The sequence below is a fragment of the Helianthus annuus genome, chromosome 16, assembly GCF_002127325.2.
Source record: "Helianthus annuus cultivar XRQ/B chromosome 16, HanXRQr2.0-SUNRISE, whole genome shotgun sequence".
Lineage (NCBI taxonomy): Eukaryota > Viridiplantae > Streptophyta > Magnoliopsida > Asterales > Asteraceae > Helianthus > Helianthus annuus.
Genome location: NC_035448.2, coordinates 42,744,923 through 42,770,213, shown reverse-complemented (window position 1 = coordinate 42,770,213; position 25,291 = coordinate 42,744,923). Strand labels below are relative to the sequence as shown.

The 25,291-nt window shown below is 37.1% G+C and overlaps 1 protein-coding gene across 2 annotated transcripts; it reads right to left on the bottom strand.

Annotated features, from left to right (window-relative positions):
• Nucleotides 1–3,111: 3,111 nt before the first annotated feature.
• LOC110906647 lies at nt 3,112–5,059 on the bottom strand. Of its 2 annotated transcripts, none has more exons than XM_022151750.2 (4): nt 4,994–5,059; nt 4,782–4,897; nt 3,414–3,508; nt 3,112–3,330 (listed from the first exon to the last, which is right to left on the bottom strand). In XM_022151750.2, exons 1-4 carry the CDS (start codon nt 5,043–5,045, stop codon nt 3,216–3,218), a joined length of 378 nt encoding a protein of 125 aa, XP_022007442.1. In that variant the 5' UTR covers nt 5,046–5,059; the 3' UTR covers nt 3,112–3,215. The 2 variants fall into 2 exon arrangements, with proteins under 2 accessions (XP_022007442.1, XP_022007448.1); XM_022151756.2 differs by having other exon boundaries at nt 3,414–3,496.
• Between the last annotated feature and the right edge of the window lie 20,232 nt (nt 5,060–25,291).

Sequence of the window (25,291 nt, the reverse complement as noted above, 5' to 3'; positions counted from 1 at the left end):
CAACGAACAAACTATCAGTATCAACAATTTCCATCTGAACTATTTACGTCAAAATGATTGTTAAATCAAATTTGATTGTCCAAGCTCTAATACCAATTGTTAGGATCTGAGTTTGGATTGATTGTGATTTGTATTTGAATTGAGATGGAATTATGAGTGAGTTGTGCAGCGGAAATTAAATGGAAATAAACTTTTCACAATCAAACAGAAGAAATGCTTTCAATCATACATTTTCAACACAGAATCAAATGATTAAATTTATTTCAAACTTTGATTACAATGCATGTATGATATGCAAACTCCCCCTCAGCCCGAGCTCAGTGTTTGTTCGTGCAGAAAGAAGATGGTGAATGAGCTCAACAGAACAGTACAGAATACTGTTCTATTTATAGGCACTTGCAAACCACTGAGCATCTAAGCTGACGTCACCATGAAAGTGACATCTAACCTCCTAACAAACTCTAACAACTGACCTGTACAAACACTGCTTAAGCTAACTACTGATGTTACAATTCAATACATAAAGTAAACATAAACTGCTGCTACATCCTTCCACTGCGGTAAACCCAGCAGTACTTGTCATGATCAGCAGTGTTTGAACCTTGGCAGTAGATTGAGCAGCAGAGCTTTAGTTCTTCAATCAGACTTTGACTTGATCAGCAGTTGTAGGTCAGCAGGTTGTATAATCAGCAGTTGTAGGTCAGCAGATGTTGAAACCACTTTCAAGGGGAGAGACGTGCAACCAAACAACTGCTTATTCTGGATCCACTGCTCTGATCTAGTTTTGGCTTTCATTACCTGTTCCTTTGGCAAGGTTCAATCCCAACAAAGTTGTAGTATGGTCCCGAGCACCTACACAAGGTTTTTGGGACCTTACCCTTCAACAGTCCAAAAAAATAAAGAAACAAATTCAAGACATATGAAACCCATTATTCTAAGTGGTGACATCTTTTAACTTCAAGAATACCAATTAAATAAGCCAACGGTGAAATGATGCTATCAAGGGTAAGTTTCACGGGTACATCAACCCGTGCGGGTTTGTAGAGAAGGGGTTTGAGTGTGGGGTCCAGCTGGTATGTGTGATTGATGGGTGGGGTAAAATAATAGGGTCCATGGTTCAAGGTACTTTGTGGTACAAAGGTAGGGCGCCGCAAGTGTTTTCTAGTGCAATGATACTTTGTAAAGAATTTGACATGGCGCTGGTTAATTGGTCGGGACAAGTGGAGTACCTTTAGGTGCCCCTTCCCCTTAACATCAAGATTAGAATATAGAGTGCTTGTTCTTGTTCTTCAGCCTAACCTGACTTAAAGAGCTCTCTAATAGATATTATAAAACTCTGATTTTCAACAAAATGATCTGCAGCTTATGACGCATAAATATTCAAATATTTTCACACAGTAGCCTGACAACAAAAATTCATAGATAAATATGACTTTTTATGGTTGTGATATATACCATTTGTTCTCTAGCACCGCTAGGGTTGATTGAATGAACCACCAACTTCATCTTTTGGGTTTTTGTAATTGAAGTGAATCTTAAATAAAATTATTTTATTTGATTGGTGCCAATTTACTTATAATTATTGGGGGAATAAAGATTTTGTCTTGAAAAATATTATTAAAAGTAATATATAGTTCACTTGTCGGTTTCTTGAGAATATGGCACAATTGTAAGGGTATTTCTATACTTTCACCTCACACTCCACTTTATAAAAAATTATATTAATAAAACAATGTTTGTGTGCAGTTCCCATCCCTTGGGTCGAGACGAGGTTGCTTGAGCGGACAAGACCACTCCCAACCTCATCTTCTTAATGAAAGCATCAATTGATAGAAGCCGATTCAATACGGCTAATCTCCCAAGAGACCCATTGACTGAGTTAGACTCCAAAAAAAAAAAACAAAGATGAAGAAACTAGATGTTTTTCAGCTTATTAATCATTTCTAAAACTCAAAGATCTTTAGGCCGTGTAGTGGTTTTATCAATAATGCCCCCACCCTTGGGTGTTTTCTGCCACGTGGCAGTCCAGTCAGCAAGGGGCATTATTGGACGTTTTTACAAAAAGGGGGCGTAGTGAAATAATGCCCCAAACAATCATTACACAATTATCAATTTTTTTTAAATTAAAAACTTATAATATTTCATTATAATTTTTGCAAACGATCTGATTGGCCAAAACAAGCCCCGCACAGCGTGATTAAAACAACGCCAAAACAAGATTTGCAACCAAACACGCCAGGGGGTGGATCCCCGGCGTGTTTGGGCGTTTTCCGGCACACAAAACGCCCAAATGGGCATGACTACAGGTCGTCTTATAAGGCTTACAAATACCATTAACCTTAACTACTCAAGCAGATAAACTGACTAAACAATTGAAGGGAAGCAGAGCAATTAACATCAAAATCTTCAAGGAGATGTGGGTGATAGCATGCAAGACTAAGGGAAATGAGTGTTGTGTATGGTGTACGTGGAAAAGGGGGTGAGGTGGAGATCTTGCACGTATCATTCAGACATGTCCGAAATGTGTGCGATTAAGATGCTATAAGGGTGGATGGGGTGCCATGTGGCAAACGCAAGTCGGGTTGAAAGCCACTAGGCAACACCAAGTGGCGAAGCTTGAGATTTCCGATCGGGGGGACGAAAGTCACCGGACCTAAAAATTTCTATAAAACTGGGGGGTCAAAAACGTATATACCCAAAAATTTCTATACGAAAACTAAATACTCTCCACTACTGAGCGAAAAGCTCGAAGGGTCAGCCGCCCCCTCGTGCCCCTTAAAAGCTTCGCCCATGGCAACACAGCCGCCACCCCTACATTTTGCCATGCGGGTTGGTGTTTGCGGTAAACCTTTGCCACTTGAACATCACACATCCATAGACCTTTTTTAAAATTGAACGTTGGGACTAGGGTAGTTGTGGGTACTTACTTGTGGTAGGCGCCGTCAGTGTCTTGCCCAATCTAGGGTACTTGGGATTGGAAATAACATGATAACATCTGATTGAATTGAGCTAGGATAATACGGTATGGTGCACCTCCCATCCTAATTACTATTCACATCTCTTTCAAAGGTCGAATATTATAAGATATCTAAAAAAAACATAAATAAATTATATAAAAGATGGCTTAAATGGAAAACGCATACAAATTGCTCGTTTACAACAATGTTACAACTTGCAATCATGCATATAAAATCATACTATAACAATGAAATCAATTATTGTTCATCAATGTGTTTACGAGCAATGTGAAATTGTGCAACATAATTGTATGATGTTTCCCATGACATGTATGGTGGTTCGTTCAAAAAAGCACACTTGCTACAAATCCACCTGCATAAGACATAATTTAAAATTTGTTACATTGGCAATCTAATAAATAAAATAATTTAATGAGAGTATATAAAAAGTCACACCAGCCATGTTTCTTTAGAGTTGGTTCCACAATTTCTTCTTCCCTTACAAGGAGACTTGGAGGAAGAAGCTCACTTTCATCTCTCTGTATACATTGCTTTGAGCATAAATTATGTCACATTACCAAAAATAAAAACAGAGTTAACTTCACCTACAAAGTGTTTTATCGTACAAAACGTATGAAAGGCATGAAAAACCCAAAAAAAACGTGGTGGCATTTTCGTAATTATGTACTCGTAGAGTAATTATTAAAATTACTCTACAAATGATCTTGTAGGTTAATTTTGATCTTGTAGAGTAATTTTGTAAAATGTTCTTGTAGCGTAATTTTGATCTTGTAGAGTAATTTTGTTGAGTATCATAATTACTATACAAATGATCAAGTATGATAATTTTGATCTTGTAAGATAATTTTGTAGAGTATCATACTCTACAAATGATTTTATAGAGTAATTTTGAATTATATATGTTATTTGATAAACTTGCAGAGTAATTTTGATACACTTGTACAGTAATTTTGATGTAGAGTACTTTTGATAATTATCATACAAGACAAAATTACTCTACAAGATATACTTATAGTGTAGTTTTGATAATTACCCTACAAGATCAAAATTACTCTACAGGAATATTTTACAAAATTACTCTACAAGATCAAAATTACCCCATAAGATCATTTGTAGAGTAGTTTTAATAATTCTTCTACGAGTAAATAATTATAAAAATGCCACCGCATTTTTTCAACAAATTCAGTTCTTACGTTTTGTACATTAAAATTATTTGATTTTATCTTTTGTCAATAAAATAATAAAAAATAACAGAAGAATGAAATTCATTACAATTGAAAATAAAAGATTGTGTTAGATAAGTCTATTTTCTATATACTGCATTAAATAAACAACCAATTTCAAGTAGATAACTCTACATTGGTGTTTGGTGGATATAATGAAAGTTAGAAAGAGTTTGAGATGTGGTTACATAAACCAGCATGTACAATGTTATACTGTTATTATAGTTCTGTGGTTAAGTTGATAATGTATTGAATGCTCCTCTATTTATCTATACATTAGTAGATAAGATTTTATTGCCATCCCAAAAAATGAAAAAAAAAAATCACATATTCCTTTTATAAATGTGGGTCGTCATAAAATTTTCTTTAAAATGTAGAAACATGACCCACTTGTACTTTTAATAAATTTAGATTCTTGAAAAAAGGGCACAATAAAAAATTTCACATACCCAACAAGGACTTTTGAAGATAGTCTATGTATGTGTGAAAATAAAAGGAATACACAAAAATTATTCATATATTCGGTAAGAACATCAATGTATAAAAATAGACATTTATGATTTTATGTGCTACCACATACTTTATCTTCCTTTGAGTGTCTATACGAAGCTTTAAGAAAGAAAAGTTCTTCCTCTTTGATCTTCTTCGATCTCCAAAAGCGAGCGATCTCTTCTTTGGTTAGTGACCTATTCCTCTCTAAAAACAAAACCGGTTAGAGAAACTAAAACACGCAGTTGATCGATCATAGAGCTTGTGTTTGATATATCGATAAAAGAAGATAAGTAAATATACCTAATTGAAGATGACGAACATGTGAGTTCCAACCTGCCATTAGAGAACCCATTTTCTAAGATATGCAAAACAACTTCAAATAATTCGATCTTTTTAGTTGCATGTATATATAGTGTCAGTTGATGATAAGTATGTATGAAAATAGGTGATAAATGGTTGACTAATTGATGTTGACGATTAATTAATGTATTATGATTGTTATAAGATTCTTATGTTATGTGAACGTTCATGTGTATTTTGTACCTAATCGTGATAAGAAAGAAAACTTCATGTATGTAGGAAAGTAAAGTCGAAAAGATCCTTTTAAGTAAATATCATATCTGAAGAAAAAAATACGAACATATATATAATTGTGGATTAACTAATAATTTTAACCGCGAAGTGATGTAGGAGCATCCAACCCAATAACTAGACTCGACCCGATTGGTGTGAATGGGTGACGATAGGTGGGGCCAGTTTTTATTCAATCTAACAATTATTTTGGAGACTATTTTTGAAATTATCAATTATTAGTTTCCTATTTTTGTGGGGATTTATTTTTCTAAGTATCTTTTTCATTTGTTATAAGTTAAGATATAGGGTTGTTCTTTAGATAAACTTCTTTTTGATTAAGGATATTGTAACCGGGTCTTTGAAACTTAGAGGGTGTTTGGGGTTGAGTTTTAAAAGAGATTTTTAGATTATTGAGTTTTGAAATCGTAAATAATCCGTTTTGAGTGTTTAGGTATACAAATTAAAAAATTGATTATTTGCGTTTAGAAAGTTACAAAACGCAGTTTTCCAAAAGCAAACCCCCCCCCCCCCCCCCCCCGCAACAAAACACAATTTTTCCAAAAATTGATTATTTGCGTTTAGAAAAGGATCACATTTCTGGTCCAATTTAATAAACACATTCAATCCATCATAGCATAACATTTTTCAATAATCGTGCGGAGAAGGCAGGCGGTGACCGTTCACCCGCCAATCCCGGAAATGATGCGGTAAACCTTAAAGCCCAGAGAGGATTCATTGCGTGCGAGGTTTGTTTATTTGGCTGTTTGAGTGGAGATGGAGCACCCTTACGTTTTAGTGCAAAATGAAGAGTAGAGAGGACGACACTGCAGAGTATGATTGGTTAGAGTGGAGATGAGACTACTCCACTCGAGTGCAACTGCCCTTACACCCTGAGCCAGTGAGGTGTTACAGTTGTTAATATACAACAAAAGTGGATTGTTAAAAATGGTAGGAATTACAAGACCAGCTTCATAGTTTTCTATTATGGAACTGACAAATGGAAATAATGGATTCGATTTATAGGGTGAAAAAAACATAAAAGAAATCTTAGTGGTTTATTTAATTGTTAATTATTTCATGTATTGTCGATTAAAACTACTTGAGTTGTAAAGAGCTTTTACATATTGATAACATTGTTTTTTTTTTTTTTTAACAGCAAAGGGTTTTTTTTTTATTTTATTTTTTTTTTAACATTGTTAGTTTTGTTTTTGTAAGGGACTCGATTTGTATTCTGTTTAAACATAATTATGTATTTCATCACTGTATTGTCTGACCTTTTTTTTATTTAATTTCTTAAAATATTACAGTCTAGTTAAATGTTCGGTACACCTGATTAAAGTCGTCGCCAGTCATATTTATTTATCTAGAACATAAATACTATAAAGTCATTTTTTATTTATTTCTAGAAGTCCTCTTTCACTATTTTCAAGTGTGAAACGATGGTTAACTAAAACCAATAAGTGCCCCACAACGCAGACGGCTAATGACTATTTATACGAACTAATCACAATAGAGAGTTTAATTTTACACCTTAAAGTAATTAACATTACTATTTTCTTTCACTTTTTCTACATAATAATCACTCAAACACCTCATAAAACTTAAATTAATTATATCTTTTTTACGAATCCCACACCCCCTAAGACCACCCGTAGTGGTGAACAAAAATAATGCCCCCACCATGGGGCATTATCCGACACATGGCATCCTAGTCAGCGTTGGGCATTATAGCAATAGTGGCGTAGTGGGGCATTATTCCAATAACGCCCATATTATTTTTAATGCAAAAAAAAAAAAAAAATCAAATGGATGTGATTGGTGGGTCAAAATATATACAAAGCAATTTGAGCGTTTTAAATAAAACGCCAGCAACAAAATTTTTCAAAAATAACGCCGGAAAACGCCGGCCGTAATGGGGGTGGGGGCGTTTCCGGGCGTTTTTTTGCAATTTTTTTTAAAATCACGCCCACTACGGGTGGTCTAAATAGTATTCCCATATCTTTTTCACTCTATCCCTCTTTATATATATATATATATATATATATCTATGTACTAGTCTAAGTACCCATGTGTTACACGGGTGGTCTCACAATAAATTATATTATTTAATAAACATAAACTTTTAAATGAAAGCAACATAGGACCAAACCCACAAAATACCACTATACCTATAATGGTTGGTTACAAAAAAATAAAAAATAAAAACACAAAAGACCCCCACCATTTGGGCTTATGAGCAGGCCTATGTTACTAGCAAACTCCCCAACATTGGCTTTTACAAAAAAAAAAAAAAAAAAAAAAAAAAAAAAAAAAACAGGACTTCAAAATTGGTCTATCCCCATCAGACCAGCTAGACTCCATAATCACAAGTCTGAAATGCAATGAGGTCTGACCCACTATCCTTATCTCGATGGATCCATCCAGAGAATAATATAAGTTGCGCCATTAAAATGCAATGAGACCTGACCAACTAACCTTGTCTCGATCGATCCATCCAGAGAATAAGTTGCGCCATTAAACATAATGTACCATGCGGCCCATGTAAACCACTCTTAAGTAAAAATCACCACCCTATTGGGCTTGCAAATGGGCCTAAAATTAACATCTATATGTGCATACACATATATTGTGACAACTCGAACTTTAGACTTTTACTTTCGTATTTATTGCACGTTGACTTTGACTGTGTAGTGTTTGACTGGTTTGACTTGTAATGTACATATCGTGTTATGACAAACGTATGGTATTGCATGCTTATGTGGTTGATATTATAATATGGAACTTGTTATGAGACTTAGAATTTTTAAGCCATGCATAGGCCCGACGAAACAACACTATGATTCGCCAATAACAGCTTGACGAAACAGGAGCATGATTCGTCAACCCATTCTCGACGAAACAGAATCTGTTTCGCCAAGCCCAGTTTCGCCAAAGCCCATTAAGGGCCCAGAACACATAAACGCGTATAAGTTACACGGAACATTTACTTCGTCACACTTTCACCAAGAACCGAAACCCTAGAGCTTTTCTGTGTGACGGCAGTTTGAATTCTCGAAGCCTTCCTTGGCTCTCAATCCATCGTTCTTTTATCACGGTTAGTGTGATTAGTCCTGTGATTGTTCTTGTATGATTATGTGATGATCTTGTCCTTGTAAATCTGAACAGGAAATCGAATAGAGTTGTAGTAACGTTCATGTGTTAGATTATTGTATTGATGGATGATTTAGATGGTACGATGTTGTGAACTTTCATGTGTGAATGTATAACCGATTGACATATACAAATCATTGAACTGTTAGGGTTGTGGTTGAATCGAATGATGATATGATCCCGGTTTTATTGATGGTTCGATAGTGATGTATACCGATTAATGAATAGCAACATAAGGCTCAGTATGATGAATTATGATTGTATGATTGATTCATGATGATTTCTGTGATTGAACGATTTCTGTATGATGATGAGGATTCTGTTTGATGTTGTTGATCGATAATGTTCATGACGGCTGAGTATATGATTAGGGTTTATGTGTTTAATCATGTAACTGTTGTACGTCTTTGACGTAACTGATGTTGACGTAACTGACTTGTCCACGAAACAGAATACTCGGCGAAACAGAATGTGTTTCGCCAAGGGTTATCGACGAAATAGAATTGTGTTTCGCCAAAGGATGATTGACGAAACAGAATGTGTTTCGCCAATATGTGTTTCGCCAATCTGTGTTTCGCCAACTTGAATAATTTGCACAGTAACCTAGTTAGACTCTATTAGAAGTTAACTGCATTAACTAACTGCTGTTAAGTGATGTGCATGACTTATGTGATAACGGTTACATGCTAGTACTTCTATGATTATACCTATACGTGAACAACTTGGATATAAACTGATTATGCATACGTACGTATTTAGGACGTGATTGATTTACTTCGAGCACATACTTAGCATACCGAGCAAACCCAAGGTGAGTTCACACAGCCAAGGCATGGGGTTCCCGGGTGGGAATGGGATTGGATGACTTATTGTATATACTCAGATGATAGAACCTAACGATAAGATACGGCTAGACTAGTAACACTTATTGAATTGATCTTCGCGCACCTGCCAAGGGTTGGCCGCGATATTATGACTGACTTCGCACACCTGCCTTAGGAAGGCCGCGAACTAAATTTACTAACCTTCGCACACCTGCCTGGGAGGCCGCGATACGAATAAACCTAGTCTAGAACACTTGGGAAAAACATCCCCTAATATCTTCGCATACCTGCCTGGGAGGCCGCGATGGAAACTGATACGATACATGACATAAAGAACGAACATACTACTACTCACACTATACTATTACTGAACTGTTAACTGTGAACTCGCTCAACTAGTTGTTGACTCTCTGCTGCATGCCTTGCAGGACCTTAGGTACTTATGGAGCTTGCACTAGGAAGGAGCAGGTCGTTGTGGAACATGGATCGTGGATGTCATGTTAAAACGTTTAAACAATCAAACTTAACATTTCTTTGTGTTTACATCTACATACTTTGGATTTTCATTATTACGCTTCCGCTACTTAACTATGTTTGGTTTGAACATCAATTGCATTGAATTGGGTTTTACGAACTTCTTTGATTATTATATACTATGTTCAATATGATTGGGGGTGTGACATATATATCATGGAGTTAATAACCCGTATGTTACACATATTACCTAAAGTAAATTATATAATATTTAACAATGTTAACATTAAATTTGAAATGAAAGAAACGTTCCATTACTTGTATTAAATTCCCGATCAACCCTTACAATCTTCTAGTCCAAATAATTTGAACCAAAATTTAATCAAACATAAATCAACTGGACGTACCTACTGAGGAGGTTGTCGAAAAAGAGGTTAAGTGGGTTTGCTTCCTTCTCACCAATGGGGTTGAATAATAAAAGACAAATTCCATAAATCTTTCTTATAGTTGAATTACGTATTATATTACATATATTATCAAAATAGATCAAAATATTGAGAATAAATGAAACAAATCAAACATAGCTAACAAATTAAATGGGTCAAAATATAATATAGTGAATTACAATGAAATGGGTCAAATTATAGGAATTTAAAATGAAAAGGGTCCAACAGGTCACAATATAGTGAATAGATAGTAAATGGGTAAATATTCAGGAATTTAATATGAAAGGGGTCAAAATATAATGAATAAATCATACATTCACATTCACAACAATATGATTTCTAAAGATATACATACATTTTACAATAATATGATAGCTAAAGATATATTCATTTAGTTGTATACCTGTTGGAAATATGGTTGTACATCTATTAACACATCAAACCACCTTCCAAACTATAAAAAGGCACGATTTGGCTGCTTCAAGACGATTATCTCTACCTATTTGTCCGTTCCTGCATAATTGTAAACCACTTTAAACAAATTACTTGTTGACAATACTAATGAGAAATATCTATAATTTCACGAACCTATATTTTAATAATGATATCGTGTTATTCAAGCCGAGCAATATATTGTATCATAACATGAAGCACTAAAAAATCAACAATTTAGCATATAGATATCTTATTATTTTATCAACCCATATTTCTTACATAAACAAATATATTTTGCATTCACTAATTATGTTTCAAGGATCCAATAAGATACATATGTTGATGGAAAAAATAAAAGAGAATCTGGTATTCATGAATTCAAACCCGTCCGCCATTGTTTTCCCTTTGGATAGTGCTTTAATCCGGTAAAGTGGAGTAAAAGAATGATGACGGTATAGGTAGAGTTTCCTTTGACAACCCATTCAGTTTCTTTACATAACCCATCCCAACCCGTCCAACCATGTCCGCATATTTTGGAGCCCTTATTCAGATCAAATTTCACTTACACTATAAAAATGAGTACATGAGACTGAAAAATTAGTTTCTAATTAGTACCTAATGCTTCTGGGACTGGCATGTCAATCCTATAAGATGAATCGGAGATAGATGAGAACCGCCTGATTATTGCCTCCTTGAGAATTAGGATATGTAAATGACACGGCAGAAAGGAAAGGGGGAAATAAGAGCAGGTTATAAATTATTAGTTTTAGACGCATAAACAAAACAATAGGAATTCTCATTATAGGGATGAGCGTGGTACTGGTAACGTACCGAACCGGTACGGGTACCAAAAACACCAGTACCGCAAATCATCATAAATGGGTATCGGTACTGAAAATGTTTGGTACGGTATGGTACCGGTATCGGTATTTTACCGGTACCGTACCGAAAGTATCAGTACTGAAAATGCCAAAAAGTGGTACCGGCACCCGATACTAAATGCTCATCCCTAATTCTCGACATTGTTTATATAACACATGTACTTAGAAGTGTATGCGAGTTTAGAGCCATTTTTGTAAATCAGCTCGAGCTTAATTTTTGGATAGTAAGTGAGTCTAAGCGAGCTTCTGCCTATAATTGCAATTATTTTATTATATAAATAATATATTAAACAATATATAAACTCAATACAAAATAAGTATATGAAAAAATTAAGATGATAAGCGCCTTCTTTCCACCATTTGTAATGGCTTTCTATTCTATAACGCTCTTTATCCAACTCAATGTCTGGTCTCTTACTTGCACGTGATAAACCACATTTTTAGTAAATGCCTCTGAATAAAATTTCGCAAAAAAAAAAAAAATCAAACAATGACATGTAAAATTTGTTGAAAAATATGGACCTCTAAGGCGTAAGTTGATTAACACTACTAAGTATATATAGTAATCCATTTCATGCATATATGGGAATTTCAAGTTCCATAAACCTGATTAACACCATCGAATCACACAAATCGACAAATAGCCCTAGAATTAAAAACAGAACATTTCTTTCTACTCAGCCCAAAAATCATTATGTCTCTTCATATTCAAATCAATAGTCATAAGCTCAAGTAATAGCTTTACTCAAAGCATAGAAGAGTCAGTGTTGCTAAAGGGCACCGACATAACCTGTGTACGTAATAACAACTCTAAACTCAGATACGAACAATGACTATATGGTTGGGTAACATGTCAAAAAGAAGTTATTTTTAGTACGGGTCAAACAGGTCGAGTGGGTTTGCTTGACCCACAAACATTTATATCTTCTTTTTAGATTCTTTATAATAATCAATATGTTTATTATTATTATTATTATTATTATTATTATTATTATTATTATTATTATTATTATTATTATTATTATTATTATTATTATTATTATTATTACAATTACAATCCAAATTTTTAATAAAAATGAATTAGGACGCTATATGCATTAATATTCTACTCGGGTGACTTTCAAGCTATTAGATTCATGAATTCAAACTAATAGCTAGAGTTTTTCCAAGTTTTATTGACCAACATTACCCTAAACTCGTCAGGCTAGTCGATAACGGGTCAAACAGGTCAAAATAAAAATTTAATTGTTAGTTGTAGAAAATATATCTTACCAATCATGGTAGCACTCCATACATAATGAATAGATGAAATTGGGCAACACTACTTGCTATTCGTCTTCATGCAAATGCTCCATATTTCAAACCTTCGATTGAATTTATATGTCGTATCAACCATATTGTATAACATCCCTAACCCAATATCGGTAGCTCTGTTGCATGCAACCAAACCTACGATTCAAAGACACTGCATTCGTTAAATGGGGTGAAAGAAACACGTTAAAAACAAAAATCACCAAAACAAACGGTTTAAGCATCAATAAGTACCTCCTTGTTTTCCCATTTTCAGCATATAATTCTCAGCCTATAACAAACGTGTCACCACTATTATGTAGTTCTCATGTACACATAGTAGAAAAGAATTCTGGTGCGGCTTTGATGGTTGGTCGTGGCTCGTTCCAGCTAGGTTCCAGGTCCCTTCAAGATTCAATGTAGGGATGACCCACACCATTATCCACTACTACTTTCTAAAACAATTAATTTTAATAATAACACTATAAGTATGAAAGACACAAAATCTAGGATTGTCATGTCATAGCAAAGTGATGGACAAAGTCTCGAAACATGAAAACGTTGAAAGAAAATAAGTAAATCTAAGTTACATAAACTATAAACACGTCCTATTAAGAAACTTTAAAGTTCTGTTTAGGCACAAACTTAAACTGTACTAAGTTACCAACAAATTCCAACTTGCAATCTGACCCGTTACAAAATGTGGCTGCAAACGCAACCTGCAATCTAAGCCGTTACCATACATATGCAACTTTATCCATTACAACGTACTGGCGAACTTCCATATATATGCTTCTTATAATATAAGGCGCCGAGACAAATGGGTCAACTTCTATAGCCAAAACAATGTCAGCACTTCTTCGATATTGTGATATAGTATATATGACCTCATCCGCATACTGAATCTTGAAAATTCTCAATAACATTCTCACCATACTCTGTCAACAAACATGATAAAATGACTACGTCGAAGGGGTTAGTATAACACTATAATTTATCAAAAGAAAGCATTCCAGTTTCACTATTGAACAAAACCCACCGACAACACCATATCATGTACAATGAAAAATCTGTTAGAAATCGATCATAAGCAAATGTGTCGGACATGATCTGATGTTCACCACAGAACATGCCAATACTTAATTGTGCTGGTTAGGAGAATAGCTGAAAACAGGGACCTGTAAACACAATTTTAAATCTCAAAAGATCTTAAAAATCGAAATCCATCATCATAGATGAGTTTTCAAACGATATAAAACGACTCTTAAGTAACGATTACCATGTTGGGCATTTCTTCATACATTCTGCTGAAGAGGTAAATCCCCATTTGTAATATATATATATATATATATATATATATATATAATTAAAGGGATCTCATAAAGTTAGAACTTCTAGGTAACTGAAAGGGATTAATAAACTTACATATAATTAATAACAATCGGCACAACAACAAAGCAATATCAACACTGAGCATCTAACCTGATACAACCTACAAACTGCCCAACTCTGGTTCAAAAGCTCTATATCCAAAAGCATAGCGTCGAGACCAAGAGTGTGTTCAGGCTTCTACTACAACACTCTGAAATATAAAAAATAACCTTAGAGACCCAGTTACTGTGCGCGTCATCTCAGAATTAACAATCGATTATCCCATTATAATTTTAGGGTTATTCTGCTTCCTTTAGATGGTGAAAAAGAAATGCAAAATTGTAACAAAACCAGATCTAAAATAAAACACAAATGAGAAATCAAATTAACCTAAAATTGAAATCAAACCTAAGAGCTTTTACGAAGCTGATACTCGGCTCCATTCACGGTTCGTTGAACGTCATTGCTTGATTTGACTAGAATCAGGGATCCTCTCGTGTAGCCGCTATTGAAGGGATTGTTGGAGAGCACAGCGACGTGGAATCAAAATAATGGTTTTGAGAAGCCATGTGAAGAATCTGGTTATTAATCTAGGGTTTACAATTGATAATGGGAACGAATTCATTATTTTGGAGATGATTGGAATTGATTGAGAAGAGATTAGGTTTCCGTATTGAAGAACGTTAATAGGTGGTTTACATATGAAGATCACATTAGCGGTTACAAAATTGATTGAAGGAAAATGGAGATAAAGGAAGATTGTCGCTCAAAACCTAATTATCTAGCTTAATAGCAATGTCACATCATAGTCAAATAGTCAAAGTTATTTTGCTTTAATAATAGAGATAGATATGTAGAGAGAGAGAGGTAGAGAGAGAAGGGATTGTGAGATATTAATACCCGGGTCATGTTATTCCTAGTTTCTACACCCCTATATCTTATTTACATATCTCTTTATATGTATCTATGTATATATATGTCACACCCCCAAAATACCACCCATGGGAAACCCTACTAGGCGTGTGACAACCAATAACGAGCCACTAATCATATTGAACCAATCACAAGTTGTTAAATAAAAACATCAATTGTTAATGAAAAGTGCCATCAATAAGTTTTAATGAAAACCAACATGTTCAGCGGAAGCATATAAGAGACATCATAGTTTAACTGTTTCAAATCAAATGTATAAAATCAATAAGTCAACCACATGAATCCCCCTAGTCGACCCATGACCACTCCAGCTTCTCCAGACAGCAAGTTCCAAATCCAAGACATCTAAGGACCTGCGAGCATGCAACAAGTGTATCAGACAACACTGATGAGTTCATAGTTTTACGAAAATGTTAGTTACCAAGTGTTTAGTTAATCCATTGAATTTAAATTCGAAAGTAATGTTGATAATATCTCGATACTGAACAAGACGACTCCTGATGTATGTTTTGCCCGTTCCCCAGTGCTCCTATCAAAACACTGGGCATGACTGGGTCATTAGTTCACAACCGTCCTCCCCGGTATGGTGTGAGGGTGCCAAACCTAAGTAGTGCTACTAACTAATACCCCGTTACCTCCCCGGTAACAAAAGATGGGACTTAAGAGTGATAGGGTGAGAATATTATCCAACATCCCAGTTTTACCCAAAAGACTTATCCCTCCCCGGGATACCCACTGACTGTCCCAAGCACCGGGATGCATGCTCAAGAAATGAACTCACCTTTGGTTTGCTCGGTAAGATTAGCTACCCGTTTATCAGTTGGTCAAACACGTCCTAGCATGAGTACCAATATCAATCAGCTTTATGTTACTTACACTTTGTTCACATTTACACACGTAATATACATTTATCCACAGGCATGTTATAACACTTAGTCACGCACGAATTCCATCATGTAAAGTATGTTCACATATTAGGTGCTACATGTATAGGGTCATACTTCTCCTTTTACGTTTCAAATATTCAATAACACCATGTTTCAAACATACCAAAAATGTGCACTTCATGTATCACTCGTGGCCCATAGACCCATTGTGCGAGACCCAGGCCCAACCCGAACCGACCCACTTGTTTAATTCGTTTCTTGAGTGAAACGGCCTAACAGATTTATGCCCGATTTGTTATGCTATGGTGGCCCAAACACATACCAAGCCAAGGTTATTGATTCTCATTGTTTATGGGTTATTAACTATAATCATTACCAACATCAGTAACCTCCCCCTCCCCAACTACATGCAACTATAATTGTTAAATCATGTCAACACTTACAATCAACAACAATCATAACAAACATTCAAACGAAACCCCATAATGCAATTAGAATCCACCAATTATAAATCTCCTAGATTGTGAAACCTCACTCTAACACCAAACATCATCAACAATCAGGGACACTATCATCGACTGTTATCAATATCAAGTACATAACACACACATTCAAACATATCGGTTTAGTATTAAAGTTCACAGAATTGTTCGTGACTAACATCATGCGACCCAAGTCTCCTAGATAACATCTAACCATAACATATAAGCAACCAGCTCACTCATTGATTATTATGACAAGTTCTTCGCGATAACCTTTATAGCCGACACGTAATTGCATATTATTTAGTCACAGCCAAACCCTAGTGTACACGTAACCTTACACTATAAATTCTATCACCATGATCCCTTTGAGATCATGATAACAGTTCGTCCCCAGTTATGTATGTATATCAAACCCATGCATCACCTAATGTATTTAACTTCAATTTATGCATAATCTAACAAACAGGTTTTCAATACTCATCAACATATACATGAACCTTGACCATCACCTTATAATTATCATCACCCTTAAAAGAATTAATTTACATGCTTTTATTCAAATCAGGTTAAAAATAAATTTTGTTTCGATGCATAATCACTATCCATGACCATGCAATACATTCGTGAGCAGCATACCTACCAAATCATCGAACCCTTATAAATTTAGTTCAATCAGATTTTGATTCAATTCACAAATCAAAACCCTAAGTCGTTCTATCATGCGATCCATACCCACACTAACAAACAAGTTTTATTCCTAGTCAAGAATCAACAAAGTATTCAAATACAAGAAGTGACCAATATGCTAACCTGAGTTTGTAGAGTCACGAGTATGAAAGAACAAGAGAAGTGTAGCTTAGCGGGAAGGAGGAGAGGCTACCTAGGTGATGGAATGATGGGAGGAGGAAGAGGGCTACCGCTGATTTGCATGAGTGCTAGGGTTTGCTATCAAACTAATGTTACGTGCACAATAGAAGCCACACCCAATTTATGTGGGTGTTCGAAGAGAGTGGGCCAGATTTCGTTTGGGTTTGGTCCAATAACAGTCAACACATGTGCGGCCCACTTAGGTTATGATGGTTGTTATTGGCCCACTTGCATGCATGTGTCTATTCTTTGTGCCCTCCAATATCATCTGCCAATTTACGTGATGATGCCTCCAAATTATAAATCATGGAAATAATATTAGTGATAATCAAAATAACATTCACCCCCAAGGTTACATGTGTTGGCTGCCTTCCCAAGATGTGATGATGGGATGATGATGTGATGCGTGATGATGGGATGATGATGCGATGCTGCCACTTCTGTCGTCGCATGTGATGTTGTCAATTCTTTACCCGAGGTAGGCTACGTTACAAACATTCTGATCATTCCCCATTTGCTAAACAAACAATTTACGAAAACAAGATTGTAAACAAGTAATGTGTCGGGAAAAGACCTGCGAAAACTCGAGTTGTCACATCATCCTCAACTTGAAAGAAATCTCGTCCCGAAATTTGATAAGTAATCCTAAAGCGGCAGAGATTCCTCAAGTGTCACATCATCCCCAACTTGAAAGGGAATTTCGTCTCGAAATTCGTCAATGATACCAGGAATTGATTCAACCGCTCGAACAATTGAAGATATTGGAGTTTCAGTCCACGCACTGTGTTCCAACAAACTCTTATGACTGGACTTTGGCTATGCTAACTAACCTTAACCTCCCGGTCCATGTTTTCGATAGATTCCTTGACAATTCCAATTTGTCATTTAACCTTAGGCGTTAGTAAGGGTATCCCACGTGTTTCGTCGGATAGACGCTTCCTTAAATTCGAGACATAAATGACATCTTGTACGCTAACCGATTCATCAGGTTACTCGAGTTTGTGAGCCATGTCACGGATTCGTTCCAGAAATCCGAATGTCCCCACATATCGTAAACTAAGCTTGCCACGTTTCCCAAGGCGTACCGCACCCTCCCAGGGTGAGACCCCCAACATGATACGTTTACCTGTAGCGAACTCACAGTGTTTCCTAAGCTTAACAGCTTTCCTGACTGTCACGCGTTGCCGTCGAATAACTTCCGATCTAAGCAGTCTTCAAGGGTTTCGAGTACAAGTCCTGGATATGCGATTAGGTGGTCACCCACCTTAATTCTACAAGGAGATTAGCGTTACTGTCCATGCAAGACCTCTAACAAAGTTTTCTAAGTACTAGAATGGTAACCGTTGCAGTATACTCAACCAAGGGTAGGTGTCCTTTCGAACTTGTACTAAGTCAAACACACACATGCTCGCAGCATGTCTTCAAGTGTCAGGATGGTTTGCTTATTCTACCCGTTCGTCCTATGGTGATAAGTATTACTCATGTCTAGACGTGAGCTAAAAGTATCGTGCAATGCCGGTCATCAATCAGGTATAGATCAAAATCAGAGAACATTCGCAGCTGTGTAGACTCGCCGGTTTCCTTGATTGTACGAAAAGGTGCTGGTTACGAGAGACAATCAATGACTACCCAGGTGATTTTGTTTCCATTTCAAGTTGTAAATAGACTAGTGACAAAAACCATGGCAGTCTGTTCTCATTCCATATGGGTGCCTCTGGTTGCTGATACTTCCCCTTGATTTTCCCACAAGTCAAACATCATCCATATACATAGCTAGGTGGACCTTCACGTCTCCAGTACAAGATTCATAAATCTTAACATCCCCCACCAAAACACAGACGACTATAATATCGATGACGGTGTGCTTTGCTCAACACCAGCTCCCTAAAGTTGCCGTATAATAAGATCCACACTCGTTCCTTAAGGTAGCGAATATCGTCCGTCCTGCTAAAGGTTGCTTCTCCATGCCCTGCATGGGTTCAACTTGAGAATCCTCTTCCCACAGTTCCCTAGTTTGAACAGAGCGAGTCTGATCAGGTAGGTTAGAGTCGATAATGAGCTGCAAAGCTCGAGCATATTCAAGTTCTACAGTCGTAATCATCCAAAAGTTCCATCCAGTGAAGCCATTAACTGATTTAGCTCTTTCATAACCAGGGTACACGGGAGGCCCTTGTGATCGGTCTAGATAGTGCATTCGGTACCGTCCAAGTAATGCCTCCCACTTAAATCCAACGACCACGGTTTCCACCGCAGATTGTTTGTCGTGCAGTTCCTCTTCGTAACACCATTACGTAAGTCATCACTCTCTCGTGTTGCATCGGCGTGTAACTGGGACTCTAATTCGGAGCATCATGGTATAACGCTAGATCACCCATACCCTTCTCCCGCCTGTCTCCCACGAGTACACAAAACCCTGCTGTGCTAAAGAGATTAAAGTTGCGAAATCCTTGAAAATCCTATGATGAATCTGCGATGGTATCCAGGAAAGATCCACGTGTATTCCCAATTTGTTGACTACATGACCAAGAAGGTGTACCTCCCAAATCCTGAAGTCACGCTTAGGTAGACTTCGCGTGAAGTTGCTCCTCCCCTAGGAGCTCTAGGACAAAATACAGGTGTCGTTCATGGTGTTCCTTTCCCTAGGTAGTGTTTCAAAACGTCGTCAAATAACATGGTCGATTCACGTGATCCATAAAGCTGCTCGTGTATTGATTAACTCAACGGTCATGGTGCACAAAGTCGTATGGCCATACTGCGTTTGATATGCCGCTTTAGGAACATTCTCCCCTTGGACTTCCATCTGATAATAGTCCGTTCGTAACTCAATTCTCGAATGAAAGCTTGTCCCTCGCAACTAGTCGACAGGTTGTCACTACATGGTCGAGGCAAACAGTTTTCGACTGTCACCTTGTTAAGTTCTTGATAACCAGTACACGTACGGTAAGGCTTGTCTTCATGGGTGTAACTGAGGCTCCCCAAAGCGAAAAGCTGGGTCCGCCAAAACTCCTGGCGTGAGATCAACTGAGTTTCTGCCTAGCAATTGTGGAAGTAATCCTGAAAGTTCTTCAAGTAGCTCATCAGAAGAAATTATAAACAATTGGTGGATCCTCGATCCTCTCTTCCTTAGCCTTATCATCAGCAATCCGTTGTTAACAATGGCGAGGTAATCCCTCCATAGACGCTTCTGTGCTTTCATTGCAGAATTGATGCTAATCTTTACACAACTATGATATTCTGGAACAAATGACGATTCTCCACTAGAGGGGGGGGCACGCAAAGTTTTCTTCTCACAGGGTATATCTGCGCAATGTATAGATAACCAATCCATACCAACTACTGCATCAAACTATCAAGGGTAGTAGAAGGAAGGTCGACGTTGAACACTTGTCCCAAAAGGTTGAGTTTGCATCCCAACAATCATATGAGATTTCAGTTGACTCATCAGCCGAGTCCACAACAGGTTCGGTTTCAAGAAGCATCAGGGTTAAGCAGAACAGTAACAAAGTGATTAGTTACCAAGAACGTGTAGGCCACCATGTTGTTATAATCCTGGCGTCGCCCACGCCCATCCTAAGTGCCCTTCCACGATTATCATTTCCAGTGTTGTTGCTACTTCTACTAGAACTCCCAAAACTGTCATTGTTCCCTGGGTTGTTGACGTCTTGCCTTAACATCGGCCATTCCTTGTTGAAGCCACCATCATTTCCATACCGGAAGTCGTGATTTGCGAGTACCCTGATGTCATCGTGACTGTTGCTTCTAATGCCGATGAAACGGAGTTCTGCGGCCTTTCACCGACAAGGTCCACCTTTTCACATTCCGTGCCACGTCCTAACGTGCTGCTCACTGTGCTGATAGTCACACATTCCACACTATAATCTGCTGTCATCGCTTATGTCCTGATTGATTTGTAAGAGTTGACTCCCATAAGTCGCTGACTAGGGTTAAAGATTCGGTTGAAGTCAATCTGCTGGAGTTCGTTGCCGGTAATCCGGGTCGTTCTAATACTGAGGTTGGTGAGATACTACGCTCATCCCCCTTGTCTATCGATCCAGCAAGTTGATGGAGTAATACACGGTATATTGCAAGAATGTTGCAGAAGTGATCGCACTTCGGGGTCTAAGACGTCAGTACATTGAGTTCCAACGACAAAGAGGAGTGGGGGGGTATAGACTAATCATTGACGCTGCAACATCCACTCAGGGACGTTCGTGCAAGCACCTAGCATCCTACACAGTTTGCTAGGCATTCAGATGGGTGTTCAGGTAATTGAGATTCGAAAGGTTTTAGAGGGAAGTGAAAAGATCACATTCAAGTAGGAGACAATCACTGCTATGACTCCTATAGACTGTTGTGTTTCACATCAACCAAATAACGGATCGGAACCCCTTTTTCACTTGTTAAGCCTCACTGGGACTCACATGCACCCCACATTATTATTATGTGTGCACCCACAATAATATTGCGATTTGCATACTCATCTCAGTTCCTCCTAACTCATGTCAAATGGTTCCCCAAACTCGAGTGCCAAACAGAGGTTATCAAAACGATAAGATCACAGAAATCCCAAGCCTATGACATACTACCAAGGCATCATAATGTAAGCGAGCAATTCATGCAATCATACTATGGTGACAAATGTGTGTCCGTATGCTACGTCATAAACAAATGTGTACTGGCCATGTAATGTATGCAACAAGTGAGAAGGACAAACCTTGCAATCTGGAGCTGAATGTCATGGTCGAATTCACGTATTCAGAATTATTCGGTTATAGTCTGGTTTTACAAGGACGTTTTAAAACCAAGTTCACTATAACCAGTGGCTCTGATACCAAACTGTCACACCCCCAAAATACCACCCATGGGAAACCCTACTAGGCGTGTGACAACCAATAACGAGCCACTCTTCATATTGAACCAATCACAAGTTGTTAAATAAAAACATCAATTGTTAATGAAAAGTGCCATCAATAAGTTTTAATGAAAACCAACATGTTCAGCGGAAGCATATAAGAGACATCATAGTTTAATTGTTTCAAATCAAATGTATAAAATCAATAAGTCAACCACATGAATCCCCCTAGTCGACCCATGACCACTCCAGCTTCTCCAGATAGCAAGTTCCAAATCCAAGACATCTAAGGACCTGCGAGCATGAAACAAGTGTATCAGACAACGCTGGTGAGTTCATAGTTTTACGAAAATGATGGTTACCAAGTGTTTAGTTAATCCATTGAATTTAAATCAGAAAGTAATGTTGATAATATCTCGATACTGAACAAGACGACTCCTGATGTATGTTTTGCCCGTTCCCTAGTGCTCCTATCAAAGCACTGGGCATGACTGGGTCATTAGTTCACAACCGTCCTCCCCGGTACGGTGTGAGTGTGCCAAACCTAAGTTGCGCTACTAACTAATACCCCGTTACCTCCCTGGTAACAAAAGATGGGACTTAAGAGTGATAGGGTGAGAATATTATCCAACATCTCAGTTTTACCCAAAAGACTTATCCCTCCCCGGGATACCCACTGACTGTCCCAACCACCGGGACACATGCTCAAGAAATGAAATCACCTTTGGTTTGCTCGGTAAGATTAACTACCCGTTTATCAGTTGGTCAAACACGTCCTAGCATGAGTACCAATATCAATCAACTTTATGTTACTTACACTTTGTTCACATTTATACACGTAATATACATTTATCCACAGACATGCTATAACACTTAGACACGCACGAATTCCATCATGTAAAGTATGTTCACATATTAGGTGCTACATGTATAGGGTCATACTTCTCCTTTCACGTTTCAAATATTCAATAACACCATGTTTCAAACAGACCAAAAATGTGCAGTTCATATATCACTCGTGGCCCGTAGACCCATTGTGCGAGACCCAGGCCCAACCCGAACCGGCCCACTTGTTTAATTCGTTTCTTGAGTGAAACGGCGTAACAGATTTATGCCTGATTTGTTATGCTATGGTGGCCCAAACACATACCAAGCCCAGGTTATTGATTTTCATTGTTTATGGGTTATTAACTATAGTCATTACCAACATCAGTAACCTCCCCCTCCCCAACTACATGCAACTATAATTGTTAAATCATGTCAACACTTACAATCAACAACAATCATAACAAACATTCAAACGAAACCCCATCATGCAATTAGAATCCACCAATTATAAATCTCCTAGATTATGAAACCTCACTCTAACACCAAACATCATCAACAATCAGGGACACTATCATCGACTGTTATCAATATCAAGTGCATAACACACACATTCAAACATATCGGTTTAGTGTTAAAGTTCACAGAATTGTTCGTGACTAACATCATGCGACCCAAGTCTCCTAGATAACATCTAACCATAACATATAAGCAACCAGCTCACTCATTGATTATTATGACAAGTTCTTCGCGATAACCTTTACAGCCGACACGTAATTGCATATTATTTAGTCACAGCCAAACCCTAGTGTACATGTAACCTTAGACTATAAATTCTATCACCATGATCCCTTTGAGATCATGATAACAGTTCGTCCCCAGTTATGTATGTATATCAAACCCATGCATTACCTAATGTATTTAACTTCAATTTATGCATAATCTAACAAACAGGTTTTCAATACTCATCAACATATACATGAACCTTGACCATCACCTTTTAATTATCATCACCCTTAAAAGAATTAATTTACATGCTTTTATTCAAATCAGGTTAAAAATAAATTTTGTTTCGATGCATAATCACTATCCATGACCATGCAATACATTCGTGAGCAGCATACCTACCAAATCATCGAACCCTCATAAATTTAGTTCAATCAGATTTCGATTCAGTTCACAAATCAAAACCCTAAGTCGTTCTATCATGTGATCCATACCCACACTAACAAACAAGTTTTATTCCTAGTCAAGAATCAACAAAGTATTCAAATACAAGAAGTGACCAATATGCTAACCTGAGTTTGTAGAGTCACGAGTATTAAAGAACAAGAGAAGTGTAGCTTCGCGGGAAGGAGGAGGGGCTGCCTAGGTGATGGAACGATGGGAGGAGGAAGAGGGCTGCCGCTGATTTGCATGAGTGCTAGGGTTTGCTATCAAACTAATGTTACGTGCACAATAGGAGCCACACCCAATTTATGTGGGTGTTCGAAGAGAGTGGGCCAGATTTCGTTTGGGTTTGGTCCAATAACAGTCAACACATGTGCGGCCCACTTGGGTTATGATGGTTGTTATCGGCTCACTTGCATGCATGTGTCTATTCTTTGTGCCCTCCAATATCATCTACCAATTCACGTGATGATGCCTCCAAATTATAAATCATGGAAATAATATTAGTGATAATCAAAATAACATTCACCCCCAAGGTTACATGTGTTGGCTGCCTTCCCAAGATGTGATGATGGGATGATGATGTGATGCATGATGATGGGATGATGATGTGATGCTTCCACTTCTGCCGTCGCATGTGATGTTGTCAATTCTTTACCCGAGGTAGGCTACGTTACAAACATTCTGATCATTCTCCATTTGCTACACAAACAATTTACGAAAACAAGATTGTAAACAAGTAATGTGTCGGGAAAAGACCTGCGAAAACTCGAGTTGTCACAATATAGAAAGAAATAGAGAGAATAAGTGTAAGAATATTAACACCCTTAAATTATTACATCCTTTAACTTATTAACTACATCTTCACATTTATAATATCATTTTTAAAGGATATGAGAGTTTGAAAAAAAAAAAAAAACAAATAAACCAAAGAATCTTTAAAGCAAATAATAAATGAAAAATAGAATAGTTAAATCAATTTAAAGATATTATACTACATATAGAAAATGATGCTAGGGAATAGTGTCAGACAGCTGTCTGTCACTTTTCATTGGTCTAACTAAATTATAATTTTATCTTGTATAAATTATAGTTTTGTCATTAGTTTTGTTTTTTCTTCTCCCAGTCAAATTAC